This window comes from Chamaea fasciata, unplaced genomic scaffold (genome assembly GCF_029207755.1).
Source record: "Chamaea fasciata isolate MVZ Bird 193981 ecotype frontalis unplaced genomic scaffold, bChaFas1.0.hap1 SCAF_3, whole genome shotgun sequence".
NCBI lineage: Eukaryota > Metazoa > Chordata > Aves > Passeriformes > Sylviidae > Chamaea > Chamaea fasciata.
In genome coordinates, this window is record NW_027094088.1 from 27,890,946 (window position 1) to 27,911,115 (window position 20,170).

The following is a 20,170-nucleotide window of genomic DNA, read 5'->3' on the forward strand; positions in this document are numbered from 1 at the left end:
CTGACTCCCTAAAACAACAAAAAGAAAATAAAAACATTTATCCTAAAATTAACATCAGTGGAGGAATTAGGAAACATACATACTCCATTGGCAGAGGCTGTGGCAAAGGAGTTCCTCAATTGCTTTTCTTCTCAGCTAAGGATGGCAGTCAGAATGACAAACACAAAAAATATTCTAATTATTTTCTCTTGAAGCAAAACTGGAACAAAAGCCTGTCCTGGTAGGTAGGAGGGAAGTCAGTAGTTCACTGACTTCATTGTGACTGAGTATGTGTGGTCTAAGTGCAGGTGTTCTGAGTTTCCAAGTTGCATGTCTACAGTGCTGCAAAGCTGGAACCAGGAATGTTACTTTTGATCTGCAGCATTGTAAACAAGAGTAAGAGAATCTGTCCTATAGGCAATCTGTATTCCTTAGGAGAGTAGCTAGGAGTGTTTGGGAGGGATTTAGGGCAGTTTTGGATTTTACAAGTTCGTCAGGAGAATAACTAAGGTTTGAGAGGATCTCAGATGCCTGGATTACATAGACTCTTGTACCAGATCTGTACAGGGGAATGTGCCACAGCCTTTCTCCACATCATCTGCTGTGCTCTAGCCCCTGTGTAAGACAAGTCCAGATGGTCAAATGTGTCACTTACCAGGTCACCTAGATCCAAATGTAGTCATGCTGCTGTGCTTATCAATAGGTATATTGAGAGGCTGTTGCGAACTGATCCACTGAATGCATTTCTGCTCCATTGTTTAAAAGAAACAACTTGTTAATGATCCAGTGGCTGTCTAGCAAGCATGGTTTGGACTTTTTAGAAATGTATCATCACTGCAGGCATTGCATTCAGCAAAAACAGAGTATCCCTTTTGTATTTTATATTTCTTTTTTGCACCTTACCTCAACCCAGTGTCTTAGCACAGGAGTTACAGAATGTATACGCCTCTGCCAGCCTTTCTTTTGGCCTGTCACTGAACCCCTTGCATTGAATATCTGTGACAGCACTTCATGTAAGAAAGGCTTGCCATTTCCATGTTCTAGCTGAACCGAGATATTGCTGCTTCTCTTGTGACACACTTAGTTTAAGTCTGAATCATGCCATGAACACTGGCAGATGTTTTGTTTTTCTGTTTCCTCTTAGACATTTAGATTTCTTTGAGATGGTCAGAAATGAAGATGACCTGGAGCTTGCCAAGCGATTTGACCTGGTAAGGTTTTCTTTGGAGTTCCTGAACTTGCCAAAGCTGAACTTGCATCCACTTGGGATGCTTGGTACACCTTTCCTTTGTGCTCCCTAAAACTAATGTTTGACTTTGATGCTGAGAGTGGCTGATGCACTTGTTTTCACTGTTCCTCATTTAGCAAGCAGGAGGTTTGCAGTGTGTGAACAATGAAAACAGTGGCCACACAAATGGCTTCTTATGAGTATCCTTGATAAAAACTTCTTTCTTTGGTTTGCCTGAATATTCATGAGTGAAGGAGGCTCCCAGCCGTGCTCTCTGGTTCTCAGTCCTGATGATCTGGATGCCTTCTACTTTCAGACATCCCCTTTACAGGACTATGGGTGAAGTTTGGGCTATTTTCTGATATTCTTCCCAAGATTATATGTAACTGTGCTGACGACTGTTGCCTCAGAACCTGTGGAGGGGCTCAGCATTCTAGAATACGTGGATTTTAAAGACTAGCATTAAACAAAAACAACCTCTAGCATCAATAAAAAGCTGTAGGGTCCTGAATGGTTTAGTCCCTCCTTCTTCGTGAACAGCTCTTGCTGCACACTGATGCAGAACAGCTGATCCTTTCTTGCTTAGTTTCTGGTATTTGTGCCACAGCTTTCTAGGACCCAAATGTTTTGCTTGCTCCAGAACAGTTCTTGGTGGCTTTGCATGCGTCCTGCCTTTCTAGCCCTTTACTTTGGGGATCTTTTCCATACTGGATGACAGTGGTGGTGTCAAAGACCCATGTGGCCTGTCCCTGGAACCTGCAGCTGGACATGGCAGGAGAGTTTGTAGAGGTCCATTTGCTAGATATTTGCCTTTGTATTGCTTGGATCTTTCACAGTTAATCAGGATTTTACTGTGGATGGTTTTTTTCTTCTCTCACTTCAGATCCACATTGATACAAAAAGTGCCTCTCAGATGTTTGAGTTGATCAAGAAGAGATTGAAGCATACCGACGCCTATCCCTATTTGTTATCCATCCTCCAGCACTGCTTGCAGATGCCATGTGAGTATATTTACAGATTTCCTAAGCAAGGGGTACTGGAGAACTGGGTGAAGCTTTGGTGTAAGTATAAGTTCACAGATACCAGGGCACACACTGCCCTTGTCTCCCATTCAGAACTTGGCTGTGGCTAATGAACTTGGCATCTTACACCCAGCAAAATTCTTGTCACCAATACTTGGGGCAGCAGTCTGACCTCTCTGCATTTGCAAATAAAATTGAGTAGCTGAGACATTCCAGTTAGTCACTGATAGAGCTTTCAATGATTTTAAGTCAGAAGTTTGAAAAAAGAGTCCTTGTGCTATAGATCAGGGAATTCCCAGAAATAGATAGCATTTTGAATATTAAAAAAAGACACTGATATTTTTCTGGTGTAACAGTACAGTGCTGAAAGCTGTTCTGTCACTGGGAAATTCCACAGCAAGTCTTCAGGCTGCTATCTCATGGCAGTGTATCAGTGGAGAGCTCCCAAGTAGAAAGTGGAAAATAATATTGGAATTTTTTTCCAAAGGAACGATAAGAATCTTCTTGTTAACGGCGATAAAATAATTCAGTTATGCATCCAGAGTGTAACAGCCAGGTCACTGAAAAACTGCCTGCCTTGATCCTGTTTGGTGTGAGGTGATGGTCTTCCATTACTTTAATCCATATTTGAGCAGTCAAACTGAGAAGGGAACACAAGGGAGATGCACTGTGGTGTGTTCTTCAGCAAGTAATGTGGTATGTTCTCAGGCTCCCATTAGATTCAAGTACTTCCATGTGCAAATTCAAGCAATATTTCATTTCTGTGGCCTCTTTAATACTACTCTTTAGAACAGACCTTTAACTTTATGTGTTGACCAACCGGGATTTTTGGTGGCAGAAGGACTAAATCCTGTTAGGCCAGGCCAGGATTGTACTGGAGCAGTTTTAAAGAATCTAAAGATCTAGGTTATATAACTTACAGAGCTGGGGTGGACTTGATGTTGCTCTGGCTCTTCTGTTTTGATATCCGTGGGATCAGTCCCTTTGGTTCGATTTCTGCTCTTTATCTCTGCACTTTCCAGTCACGTTTGTACAAATTTTTCATGCCAGCTGAGTTTCACTGACCTGCAGATAACCAAGCATGCAGATAGAACATCTCATTGTTTTTACAGTGACCTCAACATCAAGGCCCAGAAAACACTGGGTATTATCACATAGAAATCCTTTTTATAGACATTTAAAGTACAACTTATAGCTAACCTGTCAAAAGGGTTGCATAGCCTGAACGTGCACATCAGGCACAAAGTTGCCCATGCCTGTTATGTGCTTTCCCAGTGTGCTAGGTATTTGTAAATAATCTGCTAGCAACTGTTCAGAGTTAGTCTTTATGTTCTGCAATTCAACACACACAGGACTGAGATGAAAGGTGGGGAGAAAAGAATGCCAGTTTGTTGGCAGGTCTGGACACTTTGGCGTGGAATTGGAAGTTTTCATGGGTTGGTCTTTTTTCAATACAGATAAGAGGAATGGAGGAAACTTCCAGCAGTGGCAGCTGTTGGACAGAATACTCCAACAAATTGTTCTCCAGGATGAACGAGGAGATGATCCAGATATAGCTCCACTGGAAAACTTCAATGTCAAAAATATCATTAAAATGTAAGCTGCATTATTATTATTTCTGTTATGCAGATATAAGGATATGATCAATACACAGGTGCTTAAGGAATAAAACACCGTATGTGAGGACTTTCTTATTCTAACTTACAGCTTCTTGTTGTCTTGTTAAGTAGTAAGTCTTCTAGGTAGTTTCTTTCTACTGACATCCTAACTTGGCAGTATTTTCTAGCAAAGTGCTTGTATTTGACTTCTAGTAAATGTTATTCTGGTTAGAAGAACAGAAAAGAATGCTCATGATTTTATAACAAGGCTTCCTCATGTGCACTTTTTTCATTCAGGATGCTCATGAAAGCTTTCCTTGATACTAAAAAGTAAAAATAATGTCATCATCTCTGTGTAGACCCCATTTCTCACTAATGAGCACATGGTTTAGAAAGACTGTAAACAGGGGAAAGTAGTCCCCACTTGGCACACAAAACCTCTTAGCTCTTCATAAAATGTCTGTTTGCTCTCACCCACAGACTTGGTTGAGGGCATTACCATTATTTTTTCCCATAGGATGCATCATTTGAGAAGTCTAGCTACATGAGCTGGCTCTCTTCTCAACTTCCCTGTTCTCAGTCCTTTTTTAGCCAAACTTTTGGACTCTTCATTTCATCCAACTGCCTCTGCAGGTAATTCATGGCCCATTACCCTTCTGAATTATCCACTGAAAAGAACATTTATAGAACATAAGTCCTATATGAAACCAAATTCTCCTACACTAAAAATTTTACAGTTCCTCTTGTATAGGTGTGAGCCAAAATTGAAACTGATTTCTTGTCATGGAAAAATACAGTGTTGCTGGATACCAGACTTCATTGTAGATATCATGCCTGATCTTCCCTTTCTACTTCCATAGCTACTCCTCATTCTGCATATCTAATCAATTCCCAGCATGCCCTGCATATTTTCTGTCAGTAATAGGAAATAGCTGTGCCAATAAGAGATATGAGAATTGCCTTGTTACTGATGTATTACACAGTAGAGAAGTGTTCTTCCTGCTTGTAAGAAAGAAAAAGCAGAACCACAGAAAGTAGAAAAAACCCAATGGCAGTCTGGTTTTATATTAAGGATGGGGTAATCTGTAACCTGTAGCAGCTGTGATTATTTTAGTGATGACTTCTCTCTTTCAAAATAAGTAGACTTGGCACTTTGAGGGCATTATCTAAAGACAGGAATGTATCAGGACTTTCTTCCCCAGCCATTTCTTTAGCCCTTTTTATGACATTGAGTAGTAAAAAGGCATCATTTTTATATTAGCTATAGGCTAGGGAGCAGAATCTGGATCCAGAAGGACCACTGGCATGATCCTGTAGAAACTTGTACACTCACCAGGTTACCTTTTGCTGATCACTATGCATAATGGCCAGTTGCCTTTCAACATGTGTAGCTCAGGAAAAGTTTAAATGATCTCATTTCATCTTTCAGGCTGGTGAATGAAAATGAGGTGAAGCAGTGGAGGGATCAGGCAGAGAAGTTCCGGAAAGGTGAGTGCCATCCTCTGTGCTTGCCTAGGCAGAAACTGGTCCAAATTCATTCACAGAGCAGCAGAGCTGGGCACAGCATTCCCTTTTGCAGACATTTTTTTATGTGTTTCACAGGATGGGGGTTCCTTCAGTCCTCACATGAAGTGATTTTACAGTCTAACTGAAACTTAGGCATTGCTGTCTTGATCACTGAAGGTCATTGTCAAGACAGTCAGACTCTATCTTCTTTTTCTTGCTCTCATTATACATCCCTGCTTGAGCTGACAGAATTGTCAGCTTTATTTCAGCCTAACCTACATCTCCTCAGGGACTGTTCACGAGCTTTATTTTATTTCATCAGTCCCTTTTGCATGTTCCCCCTAGACCATACTGAGCTGATGAGCAGGCTAGAGAAGAAGGAGCGGGAATGTGAAACAAAGACCCAGGAGAAGGATGAAATGATGAAGACACTGAACAAAATGAAGGACAAGCTGCAGAAGGAATCCTTGGAGCTGCGCCAGACCCGAGACCAGATGAATGATCTGGTGGCTCAACTTAATGAGTTCTCGGTATGAGACTGGGAGTCTTCCCCATCTTTGTTTAAAGGCTGCTAACTAGTGAATGATGAACAAAAGCATATTATGCATGAAGCACATCTGTGGTCATAATAGAGATTACTTAGAAGCTGCTCAGCTTTTAGCTGAGACCAAAATCCCTGAGCTAGTGGTATAGAATGGTTAATGCATGGGCTGCTCCATTCCTTCTCCTCAGCCACCTTCCTTGCAGGAGCTGCTGAGGCACACATGTCCTCCTCCAGCCATAATTTTCACTGCTGAGTGGGGTGGCCCTGGCTGTTATTTCAGTGGTATAGAGGGAAACCTTCCTGATTCAAAAGTATATAAGAAACAGGATTTCTATCGTGCTGCAAGAGCATCTGAACTGCCTCGGAGTTCTGCAAAAGTGATGTTTGCAGATGCTCCCTCCTGTTCGGTGTTCTTTCTATCCCAGCAGTGTGCCTGAGCCACCAGAACTCTCCAGAACACAGCCCTGAGAAGTCAGACATTGCAGAAAGCAGATTCATTCCCTCCTCCCCTCTCCCACTTTGCATTAGTGAGGCCTAATGACAGGTATTTGGTGTTTCAAACCCTTAGCTTTTAAACCCAGGAGTTCAAAAGTTCATAAGATTGAACTTTTCTCTTTTTCCATACATAAGGAGAAAATAATACATTTTGGCTTCTTTTGCTAGCTTTCTGTTTTTCTGAGCCATTTATGGTTCCTTTTTTCAAGCTCTTCTCCACAACTCCATGGGCTTGAAACTTTCTGAAAGCTGAGATTCCTCCCTTTATTGGATGGCTTTGAATACAGGAGGCTTTAAAGAAAACATCAAATATTTTGAGAGTCGTAATAAAATCACATCAGCTGGCAACATGGAGTTATTGTGCCTTTTAAACTGTTTGCTTTCTTTTTCTCTGTGTTTTTTATTTTCCAGCAAGGGGGCAGCATTTCCTTCCCACCCCCACCACCCCCTCCTCCAGGTGGCCCATTAGCTTTGTCCTCTTCTCACATGTCTGAGAATTTGCCACCACTGCCACCTCCTCTGCCTTTCTCCAGCTGTCCCCCTCCTCCTGCCCCACCACCTCCACCAGGAGGACCTCCTCCTCCACCAGGAGCACCACCTTTCTTCAGTATGGGGGTGCCACCCCCTTCAACAACCAGCTTCAGCACCGGTGGCCCCACTCTGAAGAAGAAATCCATCCCGCAGCCTTCACATCCACTGAAATCCTTCAACTGGGCTAAGCTGAGTGAGGTGAGAAACTGCATTACTAACTGATTTACTTTATGAGTATACCCCAGTGTTGATTAATGCCATGAAATGAAAAGTGTCGTAGAAGCAAGAGGCTTTCTGTGGGCCGTGGTCAGTAGGAGTCATTAATTGTATTGAGGGAGTTTCCCCAGTTCTCCAGCAGTGCAGCACATCCCCTGTGATGAGCAAGGTGCTGGATAGATTGAGCTGCATAGATCTGGGCATGCAAATAATCTGGTTAAGCAAAGCTGTAGTGGGGCTGGATGCATAAGTGAGAGCTGGACATCTCCAGGACTGGTGTGCTGGAGCTGCCCTCACTTGTGCACCAGGGAAAAGGGTGACCAGAGCCAATGTGGGCAAAACATGGTGAGAACCATCTGGAAAACCAGCCTACTCTACTCTGGCAGGAGCCATCATCACCATGGAGAGAAAGGTGTCCTGATTCTCCTCACTGTTTGTTCATGGCCGTGAGGGAAGCTACTTTTCTCCTTCAATGGTTAGAACTCTGTCTGTTGGTGATAAAACTCCAGGCTGTCAAAAAAAAAAAGAACCCCAGAGGACTTGGATTCTTCCTGTTCCACTCATTTTCTTCTACCTTGGTTTTGTCTCCTTCCCCTTCACTTCTCTCTCTTCCTTCTCTCTCTTTATCCCTTCTTCTTTTCCCTCCTCTTCTCTTTAGGTCTTAATTTTTTTTAACTGATTTAGAAAGAAAAAAGTGTCTGTGTTGAGTTTGGATTGCTGCCTAGAAACCCAGGTTCTCTTTTAGACTGAAACTCACCCAGGGCCCAACTCCGGCATTTGGAATGAGTGTCCAGGGACTTCTGGAATGCCACAAGAATTCTCTCTCCCCCTCTCCCCTTTTCTTTAAAATAAAGTGAAGTGAAATATTTGCTGCACCATCTGTGCTTGTCTGTCAAGGCCACGTGGGGGGTGTGGGAGAGAACGTAAGGACGAGGATTTATTTTCCTTTGCAGAACATGGAACATAGTGCTCTGAAGAAAAGAAATAATAACTAATATAGGTATATACATGAATTTATATGAAAAAGAGAGAGTCACAGGTGTTTCTATTTAGTGTACAGTAACCGTAGGCTTATCCTGCCCTCTGGATAAGAGTGAAGGCAGCTGTGCTAATAAAATTGAAGACCTGGGTGGTGAGATAGCTAAAAGACACTATTTTGAGGAAGGCAAAATAGTTGGCAAAAGGGGCATTAGAGGATGGGGCCTTCATTTTGGCATGTCTGCCAGTGTTAGTGTTTTGAACCTGGTATGGTCTCTGCAAAATGGCAGAGGTTGTTGTGTCGATACAGGTGGGTCATGCTGTTACTTGGGTTGCACTTTGTTATGGAATTATTTATTTCACTGGCTGCCAGAGAAGCTGATATGTTTTTGCCATCTTCCTCAGTTATCCTAGATTTCCTGCTTCAGCATCTTTCTATTCGCATGGATATTAATCCTCTGAGCAAAAAGTCATGAGTAGGTTGGATGGGCCTTGTCATGCCTTTTGTTACCTTTGCAGCACTTCTGTGGTGTTTTCCTGAACTGAGCTGTCAGAGTAGCCAGACTGGAATGAGTGGGGGCTCAAAACAAACACATTCTGGGAGCAACACATCTCAAGTTTTTGAGCCTGGGAAACTGAGGCTTGGAAGTGTGCACAGTATTTTTGTGGTAGGATTTAAGTTCCAGTTCATGAGAATACAACTTTTCCCCACAAAAACATTTTGAGGAACAATACATGAAACACAGCAAGGTGAGGGGACACAATGTTGGAAACAGCTGTACATAAAGTTAGGGCTGCACGTAGGTCAAATATTCAGCTCTTAGTTACCTCTACATACTGTTTAGACCACCTTTCTCTAAGCAATTAGTACACAGTCTCCCTCAGGTGATTTTTCAGGTAAGTATGAAGATGATGGCAGCCCACATGAGACCAAACTTCTCTCTGTCTATGCCGCCTGCCTCGAGGGAGTGAGGGAAAGCCAACAGAGGCCAACAGGAGTGTGGACAGGGCTGGCTGAGAGCGATTTGTCTGCGATATACTTTCTCAGTAGTGGAATCAAAGCTGTTCTCCAGGGCAATTCATATGACACCTTTTTTTTTTCCAATGCTGATTTTGTCTTTGGAAGGAAAGAACTGAGCTGTTGGGTGTTAGGAGAAATATCAAATGTAGTCAAGCTCGTCGCAGTTGACAATAACAGATTGTCCACAGTTCCCATGAGCACCACAAAAAAGGTTTGACTGGAAAGGATCTTTGCTTCTAACAAGGAAACTACAACAGCCCACTAATTTCCATTGAGAATTAAGGGCTTTGTGCTAGCTTTGATGTGAGCTAATGATCAGTGGCAAAGACATTTAGATGCCTGGATGGGCCAAGTTCTGATGAAGCCCTTCCACACCACAGCTCCATTCATACAGCACTGTAGCATTGTCTGTGAATTCCATTCATCCAGCACTACAGTAGTGCTGGTGCCAAGGATCTCTGTTTTTTAAGAAAAAGATATTGCAATATAACCACTGTAATATCCTGGAAATATTCCTTTCTTTGTTTATGGACAGCAATTCTCTCTCACTCTGAGTTTTACACAACACCAAAGGTCAATCAGGGACCAAACATTTATGGTTTATCCAAACAATGGACTAGTTTAAAGAACATTGGAAGTATGGACTAGTAGTTACATATTTAATAAATATAAACATACTGATTTGAAGTTCTCAGAGTAAATCAAGTCAACCTTCAACCACTCTGCTTCTTGTCTCATGGCTGGAGAAGCAGCTTCCCATCAAATGTCCTGGTAATGACTCTCATTAGTGATGTCAAAGAAGCTTTCTTTAGCCAGCCCTAAATAGAACTGACTGAAATAATTTCATAAGGTATTTGTTCTACATACCATATAGGAGCTTTTTAAAAAACCCAAAACACACACACATACACACACATAAAAACAAATCAAAACCATCAAGCTCCCCCCCAAAACAGCCACTCACATAAACAGAAAATGTTCATTTTGACACTAATTTTTAAAAAAATGTTTCTGTAATTTTATCAATGGCTCTGATTTCTGGAACTTTCTTCCTAAAAGCAGACTGAGGTTTAAAGCATAAAATAATGAAGGGCTGGCACTAGAGATACAAAGGTAATGGGAAGAGTTCTCCAAAATCTTATTGTGAAGCCACTCATAATAGCTGTGGTAGTGCCTAGGCCTACAGTGAGATAAAACAGCTGTCTTGATTAAAAAAAACAGGCAAAAAATACGGCTTTTTCTTCAAGTGGATTTTTCTCACATTGAAGAAAGGATCTAATATCAAGAGAAAAGTTTGAAAAATGTGCTTTGTTCATATCACTTTTCAGATTCATAATGGAATTCAAATCAGTATGTTTATAAAATATGTAACTATTAATCCATATTAAAATTTTAAGTTGCTTCCACTTCTCTGGTTAATATTCTACAAATATTAACCTATTAATAGGCAGGATTGCCTGCTCCAGTATTCACAGAACACTCATTGTTTCCATGGTTTCTCTGAACCTGCAGGTCAGATGGAAGTACTGTAGGTTTTCACTCTTGCTGTGAGGTTACTGAGGCATGATGGACTTTGATGTCTTCCAGAATATCATTGTTTATCTATCAGGGTAAATAAAATCATCCTTTAGATGTAGCAGAGGACAGCTCGATATGATTTGTAGTGCCATGAAACACTGTCATTTTCTAACGTCATTAGATCTGTCAGCAAACTGGGATTCACTGTAAAGGTGGAATGATGCAACTGCTACAGCAAGTGAATTGTTAAATACAACATACCAAAAACTCAGCTTGATGAAGCAAATGCCTTGTTAATACTTGTTCTCATAATAGGGTGTTTTCTGATCTGGTATGTCACACCATTTTTTTAGAGGATGCTGGGAAGTTCAGTTCACAGGGTTTCCTTCTCCAAATGGGCCAAGACTTTCCAAAGCACAGGAACCACAGATCTTGGAAGACTTGTAGAATGAATAAATGAATGAATAAAAAAATAAATGAAGATGGGGGGAAAAACATTACAGATAAGATGACTGCTCTTTTTTTTTGGTCTTTTTTTTTTTTTTTCTTTATAAGGGCAGAGAAGAAAAAAAGAAAAGAAGGAATAATTTATTTTTAAATTGTTATTTAGGGACCATAAATATTTTTATGGTGCTGAGGGAATCATTTATCATAGCAACCACATTATGCAAGTCTGTTTCTCTTAAAATGCTCTGTCTTCTCTGGCTGATGACAAGGAACTATCAGCCAGTTAATCCATAACTGTGTAAACTGTGTATCAAGAGTTCAGTCTAGGAAGTTATCTGGCAGCAACATGAAAATTTTCAAGGACAGAGCTTATAGTAGAAACAGAAGGGACAGACAGGCCCATTGCAAGTGTTATATGTAATAAAGGTTGTTTATACCTCTGCCTGCCTTGATTTTTCTTTGACTGCCTTAGCCCTAAAGTTGGACTACTTTAGTTGAAGTTCTGTTTGTGCACACCATTGCAATGGGTGCTGCTTTGGAATTTGTCTTCCTGCTGCAAGTAGCGTACAAACCATCCTGTACAGGACCAGATTCAACCTGGCTCTTAAAATGAATCTGAATTGGAGTCATTTTCACTGGGTTGTTTTCCTGGTAAAGTAGGGGAAGAACTACTCTCTGTAGTCCTTTTCTGAGTCCCAGAACTTCCTGTTTTGGCACCTTTGCAATTCATTCAGACTAGACTGTTCTGTAGGACATTTTCACTGTTCTTGCCATTAGTGAGGAAACCTAACTCCCATGAGATTTTTGCAGCTGGACAGGTAGATGGGCAAGACTCATGAGTAGCTGTCTTGAGTCACATCCAGCCTCTACCAAACACAGTGTACAACTTCTTGACATCCTTAGGGCTCTATCCCAGTGATGACTCTAAGGGCTCCTGTCAAGAAATATTTTACCATTCCAGGGTTTGATTGGACAGTCTGAAAAAGTGAGGCACTTAGTGAACTGCTCTGCTGTTCAAATATATCCCTCAGGATTTATAATTCATGGTTTACAAAGCCAGCCTGGAAATTGAATGAGAAGGATCACTCTGCCTGGATACTTCTGGCCAAGACTGGCAGTGGAGTTCAGGGTTAGGATAAAAAGAAAATTAATTTTGTCTTCTATTGCTTTGGCTGAGATGAGCCTCCCAGACTTGTTTGCCATGTTACAGTCACATGTTCTTCCTGCTATGGAAAGAAGAGCCACGCTGATTCCAAGGGATGATAAAATGATATTGGTAAGCCTGTTCACGGGTGGGTGCTGCTCCCATCCAGGGTATGCTCTCACTGTGAATAGCACTATAGACATCCCTCCTTACCCTCAGGCACTCACAGGCTGCCTCTGGAGAAAGGGTGTTGGTTTTCCTCCACCGTGTCTGCCCTGCCAGGAATTTCCTCCAGAACACTTCACACTTTTATTTCCCCCTCATTTTATCCTTGTCAGGTTTTTTTCCTTGCTCCCTGAGCCTTGTGGCTTAGCACATTTCCCTCGTTCCTTTTGATGACTCTGAATGGGAAGTAGAGCCTGTTCCTAATTAATTCTGATAATGAAGTGTTAACGCACTTTGCTGTGTAGGTACAAGTCAGATACTTCAGAGCTGGAACCTGTGTGAGGGTTTCATTGCTATTGCTTGTGGTTCTTGGCTTTCTCTAGATCGGTGTTCTGCTGGCTCTTCATCTCCTGCGATTTGCTTAGGTCAATTTTTAAAATTCCTTTTGTCCATTTCTTTTTTTCTTTTAGTCAGCATTTTCATTATTTTTGCAGTTAACAAATATACACTTCATAGACTAAATTAACTGAAGAATAGTGGTGTCAGTGGTGTGAAGAGCACCCGAAGCTTTTCCCACACAACATGCACCTTAAGAATCAGTAGGAAGGAGAAGGTAGTTTGATCTTTGTGTCCTCTGCCACAAAAGGATATCTGTCCTGAGAATGTCAGCAGGAGACCCAAGACCTTCACTTAGTTTAGGATGACTGCTGATTAGTTAATTCATGTACCACAGGAGCCTGTTTGTTCTGGGTTGGGTGGACAGCAAGTAAGACTAGAAGTCTGTGCCTGTGTCCCTCCATGCTAATTATCTGCCAAACATCTAGGATTCCTGGCATTCAGGATAATGTATCATCACAAGGGTTGTGAACATTTCCAGTTACTGTGAATGATGCTGTTTCAGGGATCTGGGCTTAGTGTCTATCTGGCTTGACAAAGACCTCACGTAGACAAAGGAGTTCATGTAATAGGAAACAATTAGACTTCAAAGACTCAAAAGCTTAAAAGTAAAATAAAATAATAATTTAAACTACTTTCACAGGCAGACATAATGAAAACCACACACCCTTTAGACTTTACAAAAGAACCTGGAAAAATTTGCAAAAGGGAAGATTTGTCTGGGGTTTGTCATGCCTCAGTGCTTTTCCTAAACATTTTCCTCCTGATGGTAACAGTCCTTTCAGCATGACCACAATCATTGTGTTAGACAGATGGCCACTCTTGAAAGGAAATATACTGTGGGATCATGGATAATGCTTGAGATGTGGTCTGCTAGTCTTGGAATGTGCCTTTTTCATTAGAGGCTTGCTATGATGAAAAATACAAAATAGTATGTTTAAAAACAAAAAAAAAAAAAAAAACAAAAAAAAAAAAAAAAAATTTAAAAAGTGCCAACAAACACTGTTTTTCTCCTTTGTCTCTTAAAACAAAGTGTGTCCTGTAAAATTACAGTAGTAATACGTAGCAATGTGACCAGTGATTAGAAGAGAATGATCTATCTAAATGGAATTGGATGTTCTTAGCTAAATACTTTTGCTATCTTGTTAAAATGTGTCCTTTTCTTTTAGGAGAGGATCCATGGCACGATATGGAATGAGATTGATGATTTAAAGGCATTCAAGGTGCTGGATCTAGAAGATTTTGAAAAGATGTTCTCCGCGTATCAGAGACACCAGGTAGGAGTGAACTCTTCCATACCTTTTCTGTCTTGAATTTCTGGAGGAGAAGTGGACCACATGACAGTGTCCTGAGCCTTTGGCCACCTGAAGTCAGGCTGCATCACTTGATGCTCTGCCACTGTTCAAAAAAATCTGAAGACCAAAAGAAGTTGGGACACACAGGGGAGGGTCTAAACTTCTGGACATGCTTCATACTCATGGGCAGCTCTCAGAGACAGCACCTACCAACTGCTAATGCTCTAATTAATGTAAGTGGTCACTGACTTCCAAAAGCTTTGGAGCTTTACATTTATATTTACATATCAAACTTTCTATTTCTCCCATTTATCCAGAGAAAAAAGGCTGTAGATCCCTGAGTACTGAGCAAGCTGACTGTATTAGCTGTCTTTCATTTTGTCTATTTTTTCTTAAACAGCCAGCTGCCTGAACTAGCTAGATGACAGAAACTGTCTGAATTACAGATTATAGAGCAAACAGCGTACTTTAAAAGTGGCCATTTATTAGAATGTCTTCTCCCTCTTTTTCTTGGAAAGTGAATCACTTTCAATCTGTCTATTTCCACTGAATGAGATTTAGCAGCAGATGCATTTTACTTTCACTCCTTGAACTCCCACAGCTTTCCTTTGCTTTTGGAATATTTTCAATGTTTTGTATGCTGCAGAACTGGATCATTACTCTGAAGTTTTAGGAAAAGACACAGACCCAACTGCCATAAACAACCTTTATGATTATTCCTTACAGTGATCATAACTACTTCATTAACTGACTTAGTAGCTTAAAATTAACAATCCAACCCCTTGTCTTTGGATTTTCTATCTGCTCCCTTCTCTCTTTTATTTTTGTATCTAATCAAATAAACATAATGAATAACTCTTCTTATTTACTAGCTCACAGCCACATGGATAAGCTGTGAAGGATGTGATGTTAACTGTTGCATGATGAGATTTCATTTCTCATTCTGCTTCTGCAAATAGCTGGTGCTGTTTCAACAGGCCCCTCTCTCTTTCTGTAAATCACATTCCTTGAAACAAGATCTTTATTCACAGAGGGGAAGAAAGGCACATGAAATTTCAGTGCTGTTAAGAGATTGGATTTAGACCCTGTCCCAAGAGCTTTTGTTCCAATGTTTCAGGTGCAAACATTGCAGCTTCCTCACTAGAAATGACCTTGCAAAGTTTTGCTTCCTTTTGTCCCCAAAATCCAAAGCCAAAGCTGTCCTGGTCTCAGTTAGAATCATAATATTTATGGCTATGTTACCAATCACTGGAAAGTAGCCTGAGCTATTCAGCCATAAACTAACCTGACCCTTACCCCTGCCTCTATGGGTCTCTGAACAGTACTCTTCCGTCCTCATTAAACACACTTTATGACAGTGGCTCCAGACACTAGAGTAACACTTATGTAAGCTACTTGTATTTTTGTGCAGTTAGACATTTTGCTGCCCTTACAGCTTTTGTTGAGGTTTTTACATTATTCTGGGAGGTTTTTTCTCCTTAAATATTTTGGTCTTATTACTTTACGTGATACTTTCCTTTTCATCCATACTTGCTCCAGTGCGAACTGGATTCCAATCAACAAGTCCACATCGATTTTCTTTTTTTTAAAGACCAGGGAACCAACTGCTTTTGAATTAAAAATTTATGAGAATTTTTTCAGTTCACACTTAGTCTTTTTTCCTCTTCTACTTTCAGAAATATTCCACTCTGACCAAGTATGTGTTTACTCTGGGTTTGAGACTTTTAAACTTCATCCAAATGTCTGTAAAAAAAATGTCAGTGCAAAGCCTTGCTCTTTTGCATCTGAAATGTTGAATGAGTAGAGATAAAGGCATTTCTTTCTTTGCTGTTATTAACATGATCTTCATGGGTTTTTTCCAGTTTCATTTACATTAAACAATTTTTCTATTTTCCGGATTTTGTTAATGACAGAGGGTCTCTTCTCCTCTCTCAAGCCCAGTGAGTCCTTTTTGGTGGCCATGAGAGAAAGCGAAACTGTCCAGTGTACAAAATGCTGGAACAAGTATTCTTACACTTGTCTTTTGACCTTGCTCTAATCTTACTGCGTAATATTGACCTTTTGATTCAGTATAGCTGGTGTTTTCCTGTAGTACTGAGTATGTAATGAAATCGTTTGAGTCTGTCTTCCAGAAGTGCTGTAAGGCATCCTTGGCAGTTACTGAGTGCTTTCAAAATACTTGGCTATGAGTTGCTAAAGGGTATAATGTGCCATTGAAAAAAGTTGTTGCTTGTTATACTTGTTAATACCCACAAACAGTGCCTGTGCATCAGGAGAGGAGAACTGACCCTCAAGTTATAACCTTGGCAATTCTTTCAGTAAGGCTCTGGACTGGATTTGTAAAGGTATTTAAGCATTATCCTAGTTAATATTTAAAGACCTAAAAGATTTATGCTTTGGAGACCAAATTTATTATTTTCATAAAAGACCTTGTACTCTTAGTTCCGTGACATCTGCTGATTTAAAATATTCAAAGAAATGCTGTAATACCTTTGAACCGTCTGGACCAGTATTACTTGCTAAGCAGTATATGCTCTTAGAAAACAGTGTGTATCTAAATTCAGCTGCCTTGTTAAACTTGGTATCTTTCTCTGTGCTAATTTTGGCATGTTTCTTCTCCGTTATTTGCGACTGCTGCCTGCATAGGACCTGCTAACTAACCCCTCCTCCTGTAAGCAGGTGAGTATCATTGTCTGCTTCCTGATCCTCTTGCCATGTGTGTGAGTGAAGGTGAAGTTCTGGACCATGCCATTCTGGGGTCACAGCTCATGCTACTCTTTCATATGCCCTTGGACTCTGCCTTCTGGATGGGGAAGGTGGTACAAATAATTCTTTTAGTTGTATTATCTCTGTGATAGGAGGTAGTTCTTGTTCTTTCACTTGCTTACATCTCACTGCTGGTGTCTGTAGTCCCTTTTTTCTATGATCCTGAGGAAAAAAAGACCAGAGAGAAAGAAGAATGCCAGTATGAACTCTTCCTTAACCAAAGTAATACCCTCTCTTGAGAAGAACAAAAGGGGCTCTCAGGGAGCCTTCTCTCCCACTGTTCCCATCTGTGTTCTGTCTGCTTTGTACAGTATTGAAGTTTTCAGATGCACTTGCTAGCCATAGACTTTCTGATAAAGGGAATATTTCTTTGCATAGAACTGGGCACTTTGGCAGAAGGATTTGTGCCATCTGAGGAGCAGAAGAGTTCAAATGGACAGCTGAAACTCTCAGAAAGTTCAGCAAAATATTAAAATGGTGTTCAGACAGGGATATTGGATTATGTATGTGTCTAAACTGGCTACCTGTCAAGCAAAATTCTTGGCAACAATTTTGGTAAGAGTGATGCTATCAGGAAAGAATTGTTAAGATAGGATCATAAGTGTCTATGGTGGTTTCAGAAGAAAGTAGTTCTTACTATTAGTGCTCAGGGAACTGTATTTGGAAAGCCACATGGGAGCGGCTAACATGGCTGTATATCAAAACAAGTCAATATGGTAGATGTAGTTCTCTGAAGTACTGATAATTGCCAGAAGCTGGGGTGCTGCCATGGTACGAGTCTTCAGCTAACCAAAATCAAATTGTATTTGAAGCAGGGCACCAATGTGATGAACACATTCCGCACGTATAGTCATTTCAGCACTGAGATTTTAGCTGAGTTTTAAATTTGGAACTAAAATATCAGATCTGACATACTCTTTGAAGCCCATAACATAATATTATCCCAGATGAGAAGTCAGTAAATGGTGATGGCCTAACACTTCAGTCATCTTGTCTGTCAGGTTGACTGATGCCATCTCTAGCTGTCCTTACATTCAGGGCTTGCCTGGGCTCTCTCACAAAAGCTAGTTGCCACTGCCCCTTGCTCCTCTTTTTTCTGTGTCTGAGAAAATATGGATACTCCATGTGCAATCTGCTTTCCTTCAGCTAAGCTTAGAATCTGGCTTTGGTAAAACCTGAGGCTTCATCTGCTTTTGCTTACACATGGCTCCAAGTAGCTATAAATACCTCTCTCCTCAATATGAGTTGAAGAGGATATATTTTTAGATGAGTTTAGCCCTTATGACCAAGGAGTGGGCCGTGTCTGAATAGTTCAAGTTATTCATCTGTGTTGAACCCTGTGGCTTGGGGAATTGGAAATGGTATGGAGACTATTATATCAATTCCTTCTGGATGGCTTTAAGGAAAGCTGGCTAAATCACTTCATATACATAGCCAAAGGCTGAAACTCTTTTTTTCCCTTGGGATGGGTGCTGGTTGTCTCTATCCAGGCATCCTTGTCTGCATATATTAGCTAGTGAGGAACAGTGGAGCTTTTAAGCCAAGAGCACAGACCAGAAAGTTGCTTTCTTCCTTTCAACAGCTGCCCATCTCCATATTCCCCCGTCTTCCTCCCCACAAACTCAGAAAACTTAGGAAAACCTTGAAATCTCTACATGCCAGATTATACAGCGAGCACTCCTCTTGTTGGTATTGTTAGTTATTCTCTCAGAAATAATAAACATACCCAATGCCAATTTTGCTTTTTTTGGAAACACTGTTTGATATATTGCGTAACATTGCCATTTTCTGTTTGCCAAGCTAGATGCTTTGGGCACATCTAGAAGAACTTACTGAGTGCATGTCTTTAGCTGGTGCATTGTACCTGCTTTAAAATGCCGTTTTCTATTGGTGGTGGCTCACTGCAGCACTTGTGGATGTGGCTGCAGGAGTCCTTTGTATATCCAGGGGCAACACAGATTTGTGGTAGCTGACTGTAGCAATACTGAAAAGACAACTAGCAGTATGAACCTATGATTTGCACTGAACTCTCAAATGCTTGGGTGTCAAAATCTCTTTAGAGGTTAGTGTGTGCATGATCTGACATGTTTCACTGAGTATCTGCTATTGACCAGTCCCAGGGACAGGATGCTGGTGTAGATGGACCTTTTGATCTGACTCAGCATGCTTGAAGTTATAGGCGAAAAAAGAAGTTATGTTGCTTATTTGATGGGTGCATTCAAAGCTATATTATATTGGTAAATCTCAAGTCCTGACAATATGGATGTCATGAAAAGACATTTTTAAATGGTTCCTGCAGCAGTTAGCTGGGAAAATAAAAACTGGATGGTCAGACTGAGTTTGCAAATATTTTATCTCTGTATGCTATGACAAATGTTCTGTACTGGATTTTCAAGTTCTTTTCAGGTGATGAGTATGGCAGTGGGGATATTCAGACAACTTTGGAAAAGGGTGATTTCTGTATGATTAAATGTGTTAATTAGTTTTTAAAAGAGAAGATATTTTAAATCTAAATTTTACCATTTAGTAAGATAAATGCCATTGTGCCCTACTGTTTGCATCTCTCATATAATATGGATTAGTCAGGTCCAACAGCAGACATAAGACATAACAGAAGGGTTTTTATTGGTTGTGCTAGAGCCTTTCAAGAATGCTGTGTAACCCCTGGAGGAGGCATCTGCTGAAGGATATGCTGTGACACCAGTGGGCTTCATCATAATGTGCCCAATTCTCCTATCATGCCTGTTTTTCACATTTACATAACCTAATTGTTGGCAGAGTGAGTCCAGTAGGTTAGAATCAGGTCCAGTATTTGGAATCAAAGATGAGCTTATAGGTGTTAATGAATGATTTCTGTATTTCTAGTAACCCAGGATCTACCCCCATGCTTCCTGGCTTTGTCTTCTTTTCTTATCGTGTGGGAGGATTTTTCTAGGTTGGGTTGGGTTTGTTCATTACGCTGAGATAAATCTATCAGTCTTGAGTGAGAAACATAATTCTGATTGTTTTCCCTCCCTTTTGAAATACATGCAGAAAGAGATGGGCTCAACAGAAGACCTTTACCTCTCCACAAGAAAGGTGAAAGAACTCTCTGTGATTGATGGCCGGAGGGCCCAGAACTGTGTCATTCTCCTTTCCAAGTAAGTGTACTAAGCCTGAGCTCACAGGGTGTGCCATGATCAATGCCGAGGCAAGAGGGGATGAAATTAAGCAAATGGGTGTGTTTCTTTTCCCAACTAGACTTGCTGTTTAATACCTGCAGACCCTCAGCTAAACCTCTCTTACAGTGTCATAAAAGAACGTTTCTCATACATGTTATCT

The 20,170-nt window shown here is 40.8% G+C and overlaps 1 protein-coding gene across 6 annotated transcripts in view; it reads left to right on the forward strand.

Moving 5' to 3' along the window:
* DAAM2 (dishevelled associated activator of morphogenesis 2) overlaps positions 1 to 20,170 on the forward strand; it is a 197,934-nt gene that overhangs the window by 146,882 nt on the left and 30,882 nt on the right. For 5 of the 6 annotated variants that reach the window (XM_066178440.1, XM_066178438.1, XM_066178441.1 and 2 more), the window contains 9 exons: positions 1,124 to 1,190; positions 2,091 to 2,208; positions 3,687 to 3,825; positions 5,257 to 5,315; positions 5,679 to 5,863; positions 6,784 to 7,101; positions 13,958 to 14,065; positions 16,730 to 16,762; positions 19,883 to 19,989. In XM_066178440.1, the coding sequence (XP_066034537.1) occupies positions 1,124 to 1,190; positions 2,091 to 2,208; positions 3,687 to 3,825; positions 5,257 to 5,315; positions 5,679 to 5,863; positions 6,784 to 7,101; positions 13,958 to 14,065; positions 16,730 to 16,762; positions 19,883 to 19,989 (1,134 nt within the window). The remainder of the gene's footprint in view (positions 1 to 1,123; positions 1,191 to 2,090; positions 2,209 to 3,686; positions 3,826 to 5,256; positions 5,316 to 5,678; positions 5,864 to 6,783; positions 7,102 to 13,957; positions 14,066 to 16,729; positions 16,763 to 19,882; positions 19,990 to 20,170) is intronic. The other variant, XM_066178443.1, reaches the window with a different exon arrangement.